General features: G+C 63.1%; 2 protein-coding genes across 2 annotated transcripts; one reads left to right on the top strand and one right to left on the bottom strand.

Annotated features, from left to right (window-relative positions):
- Nucleotides 1–7: 7 nt before the first annotated feature.
- Nucleotides 8–5,841, top strand: EEF1AKMT4 (EEF1A lysine methyltransferase 4). Its single transcript, XM_053986571.1, has 3 exons — nucleotides 8–212; nucleotides 1,081–1,364; nucleotides 3,757–5,841. The coding sequence occupies exons 1-3, from the start codon at nucleotides 41–43 to the stop codon at nucleotides 4,057–4,059; spliced, it is 759 nt and encodes a 252-aa protein (XP_053842546.1). The 5' UTR covers nucleotides 8–40; the 3' UTR covers nucleotides 4,060–5,841.
- On the bottom strand, nucleotides 5,804–9,089 carry CAMK2N2 (calcium/calmodulin dependent protein kinase II inhibitor 2). The gene is made up of 2 exons (XM_053986572.1): nucleotides 8,846–9,089; nucleotides 5,804–6,377 (listed from the first exon to the last, which is right to left on the bottom strand). Exons 1-2 carry the CDS (start codon nucleotides 9,012–9,014, stop codon nucleotides 6,307–6,309), a joined length of 240 nt encoding a protein of 79 aa, XP_053842547.1. The 5' UTR covers nucleotides 9,015–9,089; the 3' UTR covers nucleotides 5,804–6,306.
- Nucleotides 9,090–14,478: the final 5,389 nt, after the last annotated feature.

Here is a 14,478-nt window from a genome sequence, read left to right as displayed (position 1 = left end):
GCGGCACGTGGCGCCCGGTGCTCCCGCCCCGCTCCCGGGCATGGAGCGGCGGCGCGCGCCCGCCGCGCCCCCCCGGTACGGGCGGCGCCGGTTCTGGGACGCGCTGTACCGGCGGGAGGGCGCCGAGACCCGCGAGTGGCTGGGGGGGCTCTCCCGGTTTCTCCCGCAGCTGGAGCCCGAGCTGCGCCCCGGTGACCGCATCCTCGTCCTCGGTACGTGCCCCGTGCCCGGCGTGCCCGGTGTGCCCGGTGGAGGGCGGGTGGGCGGGGCTCAGAGCGCCGCCGGTGGATGCGCTGGCGCCAGCCGCCAGGGGGCGGTGTGGCACCGGGCCGGTACCGGGAGCTGCGCCCAGCCCGGCCCGGCGGGGTGGCCCCGGTGCCGGGGGTGCTGTCAGGCAGCGGGACGGGTATAACCGCCCCGTAATCCCACCTGCGGTCTGATCCGCCGGCAGGATTAAGCGGGTGTAATCACCGATCCTGTTAGCGGATCAGCCGCTGCCAGCTGCGCTTAATAGCCCCCAAATCCGCCCCCCTCCCCGAGATCCCCCTCGGCCCCCCCGGTAAGCGGCCGAGCCCCGGTGGAGCGGCTCCGAGAGGAGCCCCCGCTTAGTAGCGGGGCTCTCCCCGTGTGTCCCTGTGTCCTGTTGAGACACCAGTTCTTCCATCCCTCTCGCCATCACACCCAGTTAAACCCCCCACCGAAGCTCCCTAATTTCCCACTGGAGTTATCCAGCAAGCTCTTGGGACCACGGCCGGCTCCTGCCCCACAGCACAGCGGGAGGGATAACTGGGGGTGCCCCCTGCCTCTTTCCTGCCTCCAGCCTCCCCACTCATCCTACCCAAAGGTGAGGGGATCAGGTGTGCAGGGCTGCCCCAGGATAGGAGCCCAAAGCACCCACCTGGCAGGACAGGGCTAATTAATGACTAGCCCAACACTCACTAACTGGCATCAAAGCCATGACCTGCCCCTCTACAGCAGCCCCAGCCCACCCGCACCCCCCCCCCAGACCACAGGAGCAGAGCTGGGGTGCCTGCACCCCCAAGGGCACCCCGAGCCCTGTGCGAGCTGTGCCCCACACAGGCTGCGGCAACAGCGCCCTGAGCCACGACCTGCACGAGCTGGGCTACACCGACGTCACCAGCATCGACTTCTCGCCCGCCTGCATCGCGGCCATGCGCGCCCGCTACGCCGGCTGCCCCGGCCTGCGCTGGGCCGTCATGGACATCCGCGCCCTCGCCTTCCCCGACGCCTCCTTCGACGTGGTGCTGGAGAAGGGCACCCTCGACGTGCTGATGGTGGAGGAAACTGACCCCTGGGACGTCTCGCCCCAGGCAGCTGCTGCGATGCGCCGGGTGCTGGCAGAGGTACGGGCTGGGGGGACCTGAGTGGGGGTGCAGAGGGTGGACCCCACCCCCATTTGGGGTGGGGGAAGGTGCTGAGTGCCTCCTCACCACCTTGCTTCCCTGTGGGTGCCCCAGCCGGTGTTTCTGTCCCCCCAGCCGCTGCTGCCTGCTCAGCTATGTTGCAGGGGGGCACCTGGGGAGCTCCCAGCACTCCTGGGGGTGGGAGACTGCTCCCTCTTACAACTCATCATTTCCTCCCCAGGGAGGTGGATGGAGCAGGATGTGTCCCTGGGTCCTGCTGGGGAAGTGAATGACCCCTCTCTTTTTTTGCACGCTAAATACAAAGAGTTGGCAGGAAAAATGGGCCCCATCCTTCGTGGGTGGCTGTAGGGGACCTAAGGGGACACACCGATGTGGCCCTGCCTGCCCAGGGCAAGGTGATGACCGTGGGGCTGTGAGAGCTCTGGCCCCCCCACACCCCCGCCCCAGCTTCGATCGCCTTAGCCGGGGTCCCCATCATCTGGTCTGGTGTTGCCATGGCAACTCCCATCAGCATCGACAGGGCCGTGGCGTTGCCACGGGGACGGGTGATGCCTCGGGGCCCCGTTAATTGGCGTCGGGACCGGATTGAACCTGTCCCGGCGCGGGGGTGCGGGTCCTGGCAGCCTCTCCCACCCCGCGGGAATAACTGCCAGGATAATTAATTGCTGCACCTCCCTGGCACCCTGGGGTTGCAGGCACGGGGTGCTGGAAGGGTGCTCATGGCTGTTGACAACTCTCCCAGTCCTCTCTTGCCTGGCTGAGCCTGTGAGGGAGTGCAGCCCCCAGGAGGGCAGTGGGGCTGTGCTCGCTATCCGTGTCCTGCCCTCCTTGCCAGCGCTGCTGCCTGTCCTTGTCATTTTGCCAAACGGCAGCGATTTAATTTTCCCTTTTTTTTTTTCCCTTTTTAATCCTCTGCTCAATCCCTGCCCTCCCCCAGCATCGCTGGGTACCAGCTTCCACCCGCAGCCGGTCCCTGCTGTCCTCATCCCCAGGGGGATTCGCTGGGTGTTCCCACTTGCTCCCTGTTTTGGAGGTCCCTTCAGAGGGGTCTGTCCATGGTACCTCCCTCCTCCCCCCCATCCTGCTTCACTGAGAGGTTCACAGCCTGTCTTCCTCTCCCTGGGGGCATGTAAGAACCCAAAAATCCACCCTGCCTGTGGGGACACCCCAGGGACACCCTGTCCCAGCGAGCTGGGGACAGCGGGTGTGGCGGGAGCGGGAAGCAGCCCCCTTGGCCCCCCCTGCTCCCACTGACGATGGGAAGGTTTCCTGTGCTCGTCTCTAAGCAACGGCCATTATTGCTCTATTAACGAGGGATGGGATGTGGACATGCGGGATGCCTCGCTCAGTTCCAGCCGGAGATCCCTGCCTGCCCCCACCTCCAGGGACCCCCCTCCCCACCCAGAGGCTGGGAAGCTGTGGGGTCTTCCCAGGGCAGATTTTCAAATGCTTAGCAGGAGGGATACTGAGGCGGGTGCCCAGAGAGGGATGTAAGGACCTGCCTTCCCCTTTTCCTGGCCAAAACCGGTAAGGTTTGGTTCAAAAGCCACTGCCGCAGCAGGGGAGGACACGCAGGCTGCCTGTCCCCTCCACTGGCCCCAGCCAGAGCTCCCCAGCTGGAGCTTCCCAGCAGGATTAAACCAGAGCTCGGGAAACCCCCCACTTGGCCTCCAGCCCTGTCCCCTGCAGCGGTGACTCTCTGCCCTTGCCGGGGGGGTCTGGGGGTGTCCCCGCCTGGGGCAGGGTGCCGGGGAGGGGGCTGGACGCCCGCCCGCCCCGGGCATTGCCTTTGCATGCTGAGCACGCGGGAGCTGGCCGTAAAAGCCTTTTGACATTGGATAAAGCCAAGCAGGAAAATTGATGTTCTTTTCCATCCTGTTAGCGGGGCTTAATTCCAGCAGGGAGAAAATGGTGATTAAAAGGGTTGAGTCCTTTCCCATCAAACACCCCCCGCATCCCCCTCTGATTCTGGGTGTTGGTGGTAGTACTGGGTGGTCTGGGGAGGGGGGTGGGTGAGTACCCTATGCTGTGCCTGGGGGGGGGCCTGTGCTCGAAGGATGAAGCTTTTCCCATGCCAGGATTGGGTTTCTGTGCTGTCTGCTGTGGGTGGGAGTGAAGAGTTTTGGGGTGCAGGGAGAGGTGGAGCATGGGGAGCCCTGTTCCTGATATCCTCACCCTGTGGGTAGTCTGGGGACAGGTCAGACCCGGGGTGTCTCTTGAGGGGTCAAGGTTAGGACAAGAGATATAGGGGTGTGATGGGAAAGGCTGGGAGGGGTCTTTGGCAGGTGGTGATGGGGTCCCTGGGAACGGAGCCAAAGCAGTGAACCTCACCGTGTTCCCCCGCCCCATCCTGGGGGTTTTCCTGACGCAGGTGAGCCGGGTGCTGCGCCCAGGGGGCTGCTTCATCTCCATCACCTTCGCCCAGCCCCACTTCCGCAAGCCCCACTATGCCCAGGAGGCCTTCGGCTGGTCCCTGCGCCACGCTGCCTGTGGGGACGGGGACGCCGGTGCCTTCCACTACTTCCTCTACGTCATGCGCAAGGGGCAGCCCCTGGACCCCCGGGACGCGGCCCTGGGGCGCCGGCTGCACCAGCCCCCCCCGCCCCCCGCCCCGCCGCCGCCCCCCGCCCCCCCGGACGACGACGAGGACTATCTCCTTGCCATCCAGCTGTGACCAGGGGGCTTTCCCAACCTCCCCCCACCCAACAAAGCCTTAAGATGCTCCGTCCTCACAGGTGGGAGACAGGGAACCGGTGCATCCCCCTGCAAGGTGCCCAGTGATGTGGGTAATGGGAGGGAAGAGGGGGATACTTGGCTTCCTCCGGGGGGCACAGGGATGCTCTGGTGATTCTGTGCCCCCTCCCTGGCCTTTCCTTGCTGAGCTGGAGAGCAGCCAGGACTCCAGGCTTTGCAGCCAGTAATGAAACCAAATCGGGTTTAATTTCACCCATCCATCTTGCAGGGAGTGGCTCCCTGTCCCCCATCCCTTCCCCTTGGCACGGACAGCTGGGCTGAGGGCACAATGGGGGTGCTGGCACTGGGTATGGGGGCAGGATTGGGGGTGCCCACTGCACCAGGACCCCTGCCCCAGCTTCCCTGGACATGGGGGTGTGCAAGGGCACCGTGTCCTTGTCCCTGTCACCCCCCAAGTAGTGGGGGGTCCAGGCTGGAATGTGCCAGCGTGGGGCAGGCGGTGCCACAGGGCAGGAAGGGCAGCACATCTGCTTCTTTCCCCATCCATCCCCACTCCTGCCTGTGGTGACACGCCTGGCCTGTGTCCCCCCGTGCCTGGGGCCAGCAGCACAGTGACATGTGGGTGACGGGTGGGCCACCGCGTGCTGCTGGGACTGGCTGCGCGTGTGTGCTGCTGTGGCAGGTGCGTGGGTGCCACTGGCAGTGTCCCCAGAGGCTCTTTGGGCACCAACTCCCCCTGGCGTGGGCAAAAGGGACCCCTCCTGGGTGGGCTGGCGGTGACACCACAGAGGCACAAGCTGCTGGGCTGCTATTTCAGGCAGGAGGTGTAAGTGGGTCAGCCAGTGGCTCCCCCTGCACCAGGAGCCAGCGAAGGGCTCTGGGGTCAGCCCCATCCTGGCCATGCCACCCCATCCCACAGGCACCCCAAAAACCAGCTGGCGCGAGGAAGGGACAGAAAGGAGCAGGCAGCTGCCGGCTTCACCTGGGTACATGAATGTATTTTATTCATTGCATTTTGTTCACCAGTACAGTGAAAAATGGCATTTAAATTTACAATGGATCATTCGTAGAACATCATGACACAAGTATCTTTTTTTTTCTTTTTTTTTTCTTTTTTTCCTCAGTTTTTTGTTTGTTTTTTTTTTTTGTTTTCTTTTTTTGTTGTGGTTTTTTTTTTTTTTTTGCGTCGTTGTCTCCATAAATGCCACTCGTAGGTTATTGAAAAAGATGACAAGTTTCTCATGCACATCAGAACCCCCCGAGAAGCTTCTTAAAAAATAAAATTAAATTAAAGTACAAAATTAAAAACAACGACTCAGGCCGGTCCCTGCCCTCCCCACTCTCCCCCGACCCCACCTCCCTCAAGCGAGGGGTGGTGCTGGGACCCCCCCCGGCACCTGCAGCTGGCCCCGGTGGGCTCTGCCCCGGTGCTGCCGGGAAGGAACTGCAGCGGCCGGTGATGCTGCCAAACCCTCCGGTGCTCCTGCTGCCTGCCAGCGGGGGTCGGGCCAGGGGTCCCTGCTCCCCTCCCTCCTCCTGTGGCTTTCCTCATGCTCCCTCCATCACTCTAGCCCCCCCTTTAATTTTTGCCTTCGTTTTTTTCTTCTTTTTTTGTCTTTTTTTTTCTTATGGAAAAAAATATGAACCTTTTTTTGTTGGTTGGTCGGTTGTTTTCGTTTGTTTTCTCGATGCAGTTACTTTGACATCTCAACGTCAGCAGATCGTTTTTAACAAAGATTCGGATATAAAAATACAAATATGAGGAGTTTCTGTTTAAAAAGAAGCGTGCCGGAGTGGTGGGGCTGACCCTCGGCCCCCGGGCCGGCCGCCCGGGCCACCAAGCTCATGCAAAAAACGATGGAGCAAAAAATGTCTCTGGACAGCAGCGCTCCCCCCTCCGCTCACGGGGCCGGGTCGCCCCGGAATTCGGGGACCCTCCGCCAAGGAGGATTGGGGGGACGCGCCGCAGAGCAGGGGGCTGGACCCCTTCCCCGGGGAGGGGGGTCTTCGCCCAGGGTGGGGGGCTCGGCGGTTTGTCCCGGCCCCGGGGGAGGCGGAGGGGTAAAGTGCATGGCTCGGGGGGGGGTGGTGGTGGCTGCAGGGCCCCCCCCCGGGCCGGGGGGGGCAGCGGGCATGGCCTCCCCCTCCTCGTCGGCGGTCCAGCCAGCATGCGGGGCGGCGGGCTGGAGCGGGGCTCGGCCGGCGGGTCCTGGCGGCGGGTCCCGGCTTACACCCCCGGCGGCGACTTCTCCGTCATGCCCTTGAGCACCTCGTCTATCCGGTCATCCTCGATCACCACTGCGGGGACAGGGGGGGCGCGTGGGCGAGGGGACGCGACAGTCTCTGCCCCTCTACCCCGGCTCTCACCCCCTTGAGACTCCAGGTGTGCCCCCAGGTGCTGGGCAGCCAGGCAAAGGGGGTTCAGGTGGGTACAATCGGGATGAAGGGTGGGGGATCGCCCCCCTTCCCGGCTTGGGTAGGGGCAGCATCCCCCCTGCAGCCAGCCGGCTGCCTCTGGATGGGTGATTAGGGAAGGGGGGGGGCAGGAATAGACCAGGAAGGACCCCCCCTCCTCTCTGCGGCAGGCGCTGATGAGAGCAACAGGACTGGAATGGGTAATGACCCAGCGGGGGGGGCACCGCCTGCTCGGCGGGGGTGGCAGCCAGACCCCCATCAGCATCACCCGCTGCGCAGGACACCCACCCTCGCCATCGGCATCACTGGCAGGGGAGCTGGGCAGCCCCCCACCAGCATGGCGGGCTGCACGAACCCCCATCAGCATCATCATGGGGGGCTGAAGAGCCCCCCGTCATGTCACCGTCCAGAGAGACCCCCCTCAGCATCACCCACTGGGCAGCCCCCTCCCCAGCAGCAGCAGCAGCAGCGGTGGGAGGCTGGACAGACCCCCGGTAGCATCACCAGGGAGCTACACACACACACACCTTCCCCCTACCCCACACCTCGGCAGGCACCTCCCATCAACACCACTCTGGGGGTGGAGGGCAGACCCCCACCCCAATATCACTACTGGGGTGGTCAGTAATCCCCCCGTCACCCTCCTGGGGGTGGATTAACCAGATCCCCCCCCATACCCATCGCCAGAATCACTGTGAGAGCGGATGGATCCCCTGAACATCACCGAAGAACCATCCCCCCATCAGCCCGGGGGTGCTGCTAGACCCAGCCTCCACCACTGCAAAAGGGGGCAGTGGAGCAGGCAGCGCTCACCCCCCGTGGGGCTGGGGTGTATTTGAGCTGGGGGGAACCCTCCCCTCCCTCCTTACCCCTGCAGCTAAAGGAGGGGTGTTTGCCTATGCAGGACCCCCAAGCAGGTGGGATGGGGGCTTCAGGAAAAATGGGGGCCATTTTTAAGGGTCCCCAAGGCACTGAGAAGGATCAATGGTGACAGATCAGGGTGCAGGCAGGAGAGGGGGGCAGTTCTTTGGGTCCTGATGGAGGCAGGGGAGATGCTGCTGGAGATGCTGCTGGGGTCTCTGCAGCAGGAGGTAAAGTACGGGGGGGCAGGACACAGCTGTGCTCATGGAGTCCTGGGGGACAGTAAAGTGGCGGGGGGGATTTGCTGATCAGCATGGCCAGAGGCTGCTGGTGGTCTCTGCGGCAGGCAGAAATGTGAAGGGAGAGAGGGTCGGGGGCCAGAAGGGCTGTTCCTGGTGATCCTCGGGTAAAGGCTTGTTTATACAGAATGAGAAGGGGGCAGTCCCAGGGGTGCTGAGGAGCAGTTCCGAGCAGTCCCAGGGGCACTCATGGAGGTGCTGGGGGATAGTCCCAGGGGCAGCCCCAGGGATGCTGCAGGGTAATCCCGGGGGTAGTCCCGGGATGAGGCGGGGGCTGTCGCAGGGCAGCACTGGGGGAACAGTGTGGTGTCTGGAGCAGGGGATGGGGAGCCTGTGGTTTTGGGGGCGGGTGTCAGTCACAGAGCTGGGGAGTCTCAGGGTTGCCGGGGGACAGTGCTGGAGCTGATGTAGGGCAGAGATGGAGATTCTGGGGATGCTGGAGGCAGTGCCAGGGGCGGCAGGGGACAATGCTGGGGATGGAAGGCAGAGCCGGGAGTTGCAGGAATGCAGTGGGGCAGTGCTGGGGATGTTGCAGGGCAGAGACAGGGGCTGCCATGGGGCAGAACTGGAAATACAAAGGCAGAATCGGGAGTCTGGGAATCTCGTGAAGCGATATTGGGGGTGCCAGGGATGCACTGCCCAGTGCCGGGAACGCCGGGGAAGCAAGGGCAGAATCCTGGATCCTGGGGTTGCTATGGGAAGGCGCCGGGGATGCCGGGGGGCAGTGCCGGGGATGCTGCAGGGCAGAGCCGGGGACGCTGCAGGGCAGAGCCAGGGATACCGCAGGGCAGAGCCGGGGATTCCAGGGCAGAGCCGGGATTCCAGGGCAGAGTCGGGAATGCAAGGACAGATGCGGGGGTCCCGGGGATGCCGTGGGGCAACGTCAAGGATGCGGGAGGCAGTGCCGGGGACGTTGCAGGATAGATGTGGGGGTTCCGAGGATGCCGTGGGGCAGTGCCGGGGATGCAGGAGTCAGCACCAGGGTTAAAAGGACAGATCCGGGGGTCTCGGGGATGCCGTGGGGCAGTGCCGGGGATGCAGGAGTCAGCACCAGGGATGCCGGGGATGCTGCAGGGCAGATCCGACGGTCCCGGGACAAACCCGGGGATGCTGAAGGGCAGATGCGGGGGTCCCGGGGATGCGGCGGGGCTGAGGCGGGGTTGGGGGGGCAGAGGCGGGGGTCGGCGGTACCTCTCTTGGCGCGGCCGATCTGTCCCAGCTTGGGGGGCCGCTTGCCCTGGTTGCCCCCGAAGAAGGCGTTGGTGTCCTGCAGGCGGCAGCTGAAGGGCAGCTCCCCCGCCTCGGGCTCGGCGCCGTAGCGGCCCACCTTGTCCTCGCCGTAGGGCAGCACCTGCGACATGGCGGGGCCGAGCGGGCCGAGCCGCGCCGCGCCGAGCCGGGAGCCGGTCTGCGGCGGCGGCGGCGGCGGCGGGGAGGAAACCCGGGCGGAAGGATGAAGTCATGCATCCGGGGGGAGCGGGGACCCCCCCGGCGGGGGGCGGCTCCGGAGCGCCGCGGCCCGGCCCGGCCCGGACAGGACAGCGACGGGGGACCCCCACGGCCGGTGCCCGGTGACCGCCCGCTCGGGATGGGGACCCTACCACGCCACCGCCCCAGCCCCTGCCCCGGCTCCGGAGCACAGTGGTCCCCCCGGCACAGCCTTTCCGAGGCGGTCGCCTCTACTCAGAGGTGCCCCCAACCACGGGGTGCCCCCATGGAGAGATGAACCCTTGTCACAGCCGGGTGCCACCGGGTCAGACAGCTGAGGACCACCAGACACAGCTGGGTCCTCCCCTGGCATGCAGAGGTGATGTCAAACAGACCCCCAACACCCTGCTCCAGTCCCCCAGCACCCCACAGACCAGAAAGCTCAACCATCAGGATTCCAGGCCAGCTCCCACCTTGGGTCTATCTCAGCCCCTAACTTGTGTCCCTTGCCCAACATCCATCCAGGCACCCACTCTTGTAGCCCCATTCAGTGCTGGGATTCCCCCTTGGAGCCACACCAGTTCTGCCTCAACCCCTGCCAGTCCTCTTGGCCCCCACGTGTGCATGTGTTTGTACACATCCTCCTATTCTGTATCTTTGCAGGAATGCAGGGGCGCACAGGTGTATTTCTGCAGGTGTCTGTAAATGGAGCCACGTGGGGACCTTGCCCTAGAACACCCTTTGTCCCACTGACCCATCCCTGGGGGCTCTCTGTGGAAAAGGGGAAGGGCTATCCCCTGTGGGGACCTGTGATGGGGCAGCAAGGGGTGATATCAGTGTCCCCCCAGAGCCCCATTTGTATCTACACACCCCAGACCCACCCTGGATCTTTCCTCCTACATTGTTGACTGCCAGGGCAGTGATTGCATTAACTGCTGGTTGATTAATTGGCATTGGTGGTTCTGAGCAGCCTCACCCAGTACCTCCCCCATTCAGGTCACCTGGGGCAGCTGGGGGGTTCTTAAGCTCAGGGTGAAGTTGGTGCTTCTTGAGTGAAATGTAGGTACAGCCATGACCTCTGGATCTTGGAATGATGGTGACAGCAGCAGGGCTATTGCTGGTTGGAGAGGACCATCCTGTCTTGGAGCAGTCTTGTTCCTGCTGTTCCCTCATATCCAGGTCCTGCTGCTCATATGGAGGTCCTGGGTTGGCAGCAAAGCCAGATCCCTGAATGGAAATGGCACTTCATTCATGCCAGCCCACAGTCCAATGAAAATATCTTTAGGGGGTGAGAGTGACGTTTTCCAGACAGCCCTGTGGTCCATCTTGTCATTCCAGCATCTCCATAGTCTGAGATCTTGATGAAAGGTGGTGCAGAAGAGCATCAGCTGGGCTGGTCCATGACGGCAGGCAGGTTCTTCTATTTTGGGAAGGCTCAGCCATGCTTTTACCTTTGTGTCTGGATCTGCAGAATATCGGTCCCTGCTGTCCCCTACCAGAGCCAGGTCGGGGCAGTGGTACCTGCTCTCCTGGCAAGGCAATTCTTTTATTCAGGCCTTTGCTGGGGAACCAGCTTGAACTTTTTCATGTGAAAGCTTCTGCTCCTGTGAAAAGTGCCTGGGAAAATAGGCAAGAGGCCCACGCTGAGATGTGGCCTGCTTTTCCCGTTGCTGAGCCCACGTGCCACTGCCCGTGGGCAGGGACAGGCAGACCATGGCACGCGCGGGGCCGGGGGTGAGCGACAAGAGGAGCAGATGGGCTGTGTGGGATGTGAGTGGCACCGGTGCAGCGCTCCAGGAGGGTTTCCAGCCTGGCAGGCTGCTGGGGAGAGGCTGGAAAGGGGTCACCATATGTGGAATGGCCCCACATATCCCACACCTGTATCTGTACAATGCCTCACACCTGGGGGAGCTAATTGACTTGGCTATGGGGTGAGGGGGAGCTCTGTGGGGCTGCCTGGGATTTGGGGTGTGGGAAGGACCATCTGCCCATCCCAGGCAGGAGGAGGGCTGGATTTGTGCCAACATAGCTGGCCTGTGGGTGGGACAGGGCAATGCTGTGGCTCTGGGCTCTGCATCTCCTTGGGATAGCTCTAGTCTCTGGGTCCCCAAGGGTGCTGCTTGTCACGCATCCCTGAGTAGCAGGGGAAGGTACCAAGGACCTCAATGTGAGTGGGTTGGCAATGGGCTGCATAAGAGACCCCCCTTATCCCCTGCCATCGCATGTAGCATTCCCCCTGGTGAGCCAGATGAGCACCCTCCTTCCCCTGGCTCTCATCCCACCTTCCTTATTCGTTTTTTAGCAGCCACGTAATCTCCTTTCTTGCTTCCTTTGCAGCCTTTTGTCCAACACAAAGCCAACTCCACCGGAAAGAAGGGGCTGTGTGGGTGGGAAGCAGGGTGTTCTTCCTGCCCTGGCTCCTTAAACCTGGGCAGCAGCCCCTGAACTGGGACACCTTGGGGATGATGCAAGGGCTGGAGGCCAGCCACGCACCCCCCCAGTGGATATGGAGCTGGGTAGGAGGCACAGCATCAGACCCAGCTGCCGTGGGGCAGACAGTAGAGGTTGTGCTGCATCACGCTTGGGCAATGCTCTGGGAGCTCACCAGTCCCTGCCATGCCCTGGCTCCACATCTGGATACTGCCCCTAAGCTCTGCACCCCTGTAGAAATTTGGGAGCCTAGTCCAGGTGCTGTGATGGAGGTGAGAGCTTTTCCTGCAGTCACTGATGATTCAAGTGGTTTTATGGTGGAAAATCACCCTGTGTGTGCAAGTGGCTTGTGGTGCAGCACGTCCTGCCCATGCTCTGCAGGGACCCCGGGCAGCTGGAGGTGGGAACCACCAGGCACTCCCATCCAGTCCAAAGCCTGGCAGGAATGGGGTCGGTATCCTGGCAGGCAGTGACTGGATGTCAGGGAGCTGAAAGGAGGCAGGAAGCATCAGCCACAGGGCCCAGGGCTTTCCCTGCTGCACGTCTGGGAGGTAGTGCTATCACCTGGGGCTGGTGCCACAGAGCTGGGGGCTGCCAAGGCATGCCAGGAGGCCAGTGCGGGTGCCTCCATCTGTGTTGCTTCCAGCCCTGCCAAAAAACGTGAAATGGCACTTCTGTTTCACAGCAGTGGCAGCCACTGGGGGCCTCACTGAGTCCCTCACTGAGTGCCTGCTGTTGGCACTGATGCTCTCTCTGAGTCTCCATCCCAGCACGAGGGACTCTGTCACTGGTAAGGTTGGGGATGTGCCCGTCCCTGGCTGTTGCTGCTGGCTCTCAGTAGCCACAGTCCAGACGGGGATGCTGCTTTGTGTGCTGGCTGTGACACAGTCCAGGTGTTTTGGGGGAGCAGAGACACACACTGGGCTGGGTGCCGGCAGTGGGGATGACCTTGTGAGACGATGGTTGTGGTGAACAGTGTCACCACAAGGCAGAGATGTTGGGGGACAGGTGTCCTGCTTGGCAGCTATCTTGTGGGTGAGCCCAGGACAAGTGTGCAGGAGTGGCATGCTCCTCATCTTCTGCTGTTCCTGCAGCAGCTGCTCTGGGAAGATGAGGCTGTCCCTGGAGGGACAGTGTCTCCCTTTGGGAAGAAAGACAGGTTGTCATTACTGAGATGAGTTTGTCTGTCTCTGTGCACAGCCTGGCTTTGAGACGGGGGTGCCCTATCAGGGCAGGCGGAAGGAGGATGGCGCTGTCCCCATTCCTCACATGAGCTGCCTGGGACACAGCTGCAATCCTGGCATCTGAGCAGATGGAGCACCCCCAGCACACTGCCTGGGGCAGGGGCTTCACGGAGGGTCCCCTGCCGAGACCCGGGGGTGACAGGGGAAGAGCAGGAAGGGGGGGTAGCCAACCCTGCTGGGCAAACAGCCCTGCTGGGGTGTGAGGCTCCATCCTCGCCTGTCACCACATATCTGGTCACCATGACAACAGACAGGGAGGCAGGCGGAGCGGGCTGGCAGCCCTGGGGGGAGCGGGTGGAGGCCATGGGCATGGGCTGGCACACAGGGGCACCCTGTGGGTGTGAGGAGGCAGCTGTCAGCATGCGTGGCCTGTGTGATATGGAGGGAGGCTGGGCAGTGCTCAGCCCCAGGCACTGTGAGCTCCCCACTGTCCTGCTCCCGACCAAATACCCATGGGAGGCACACAGCGGGTTTGTCTGGGCATGCGGGCACTGCAGTGTGGCTGGCCAGCCCCTGTGCCAGCCCCTGTGCCAGCCCGTGCCGGGGTTTGGCATGCCAAGCTCTGGCTGGTGGTGAGCTGAGCGGGTGAGTCATGCTGCTGCCCGGAGCCATGCCAGGCAGGATGGCAGCTGGGTCTGCAGCCAGGCCACTGCTGGGCTGGTGGCCTCCTGGGAGTGGCAGAGACCCGGGTGGGGCTAGAGTAAGGCTGTGCCCCAGCACTGGGGGTGGCAGCCTCCCTCCAAGCCATCAGCACAAGGGATGTGTTCCCTGCCCTGAGCACCTCTGGGGGCAAAAGGGAGTGGGGGGGGGGGGGTGCAGACCCCTCTTCTAATTGTCCCATCCTTGTCTGGCTGCCAGGCCCTGGGGAACGAGGTGAGCAGTCTTGGGGGAGCAGGGGCACCCCCCGCCCTCCCCGGCCCACGCGCCCACTCGCGCCAGCAGCTCTTGGCATGCAGGGAGTGTGTTCCTGGCAGCCCGGCCCTCTCCCATCTGGTATTTATCTCCTTCCCGAAATCCCTCCTGCTGCGGGGGGGATGCCCGATGCTGGGGGGGGGTGAGGAGGGAAATCTGGGCCCCACTGCTCACTCTGCAGCCCAGGGAAGAGGCTGGACTGAGAAAAAGGCGGAGTGGGGGAAGAGAACTCCCCCACACATCCCCACCCCAAATATGCATGTGGGTCCCAGGAGGCCGTACTGGGTCCTCTAGGGCCTCCTGCCTGGTTGTGAGTCCTGGGAGCAACCCTGCCAAGGTACCTTTGCCCCAAGCAAGCTCCCAGGCCGGCTGCAATTGTGGCCACTGCCCTGGGGAGGGGGCACATCATCCCCCTTCAATCCCAACACTGCTGCCTGGCTGACAGTGGCCTGCCACCACTGTCCCCCACCTCCAAACCCTGGGTGCCCCAAAGCTGCAGGAGCCAGGAGAGCCCGTGGGTTGCCTGGGCAACTGCAGCCAGGCAGTGATGGGGAGCAGTCCAGGGGAGCAGTTGCCATGGAGACCCGAGGAGCACAATCACCTTGGCAACGGTCCTGTGTGTCCTGCCACCCCCCATCCAGGGCTGCATCTGGAGGAGAAGCACCTGGGCTCCATTGCGAACCTGGGCCAGCTCCTTGGATGAGGAAGGAGGGGAAGCAGTGGTGCCCACCCCTCCAAGGGGAGAGCCTTGGCTCCCAGCACCCACCCAGCCCCCAGCTTAACGGCGCGAAGGAAGAGGTGAGGCCAAGC

This window comes from Vidua macroura, chromosome 10 (assembly GCF_024509145.1).
Source record: "Vidua macroura isolate BioBank_ID:100142 chromosome 10, ASM2450914v1, whole genome shotgun sequence".
Lineage (NCBI taxonomy): Eukaryota > Metazoa > Chordata > Aves > Passeriformes > Viduidae > Vidua > Vidua macroura.
Note: the sequence above shows the minus strand (reverse complement) of the source record. Positions and strands in the feature narration are given on the sequence as shown.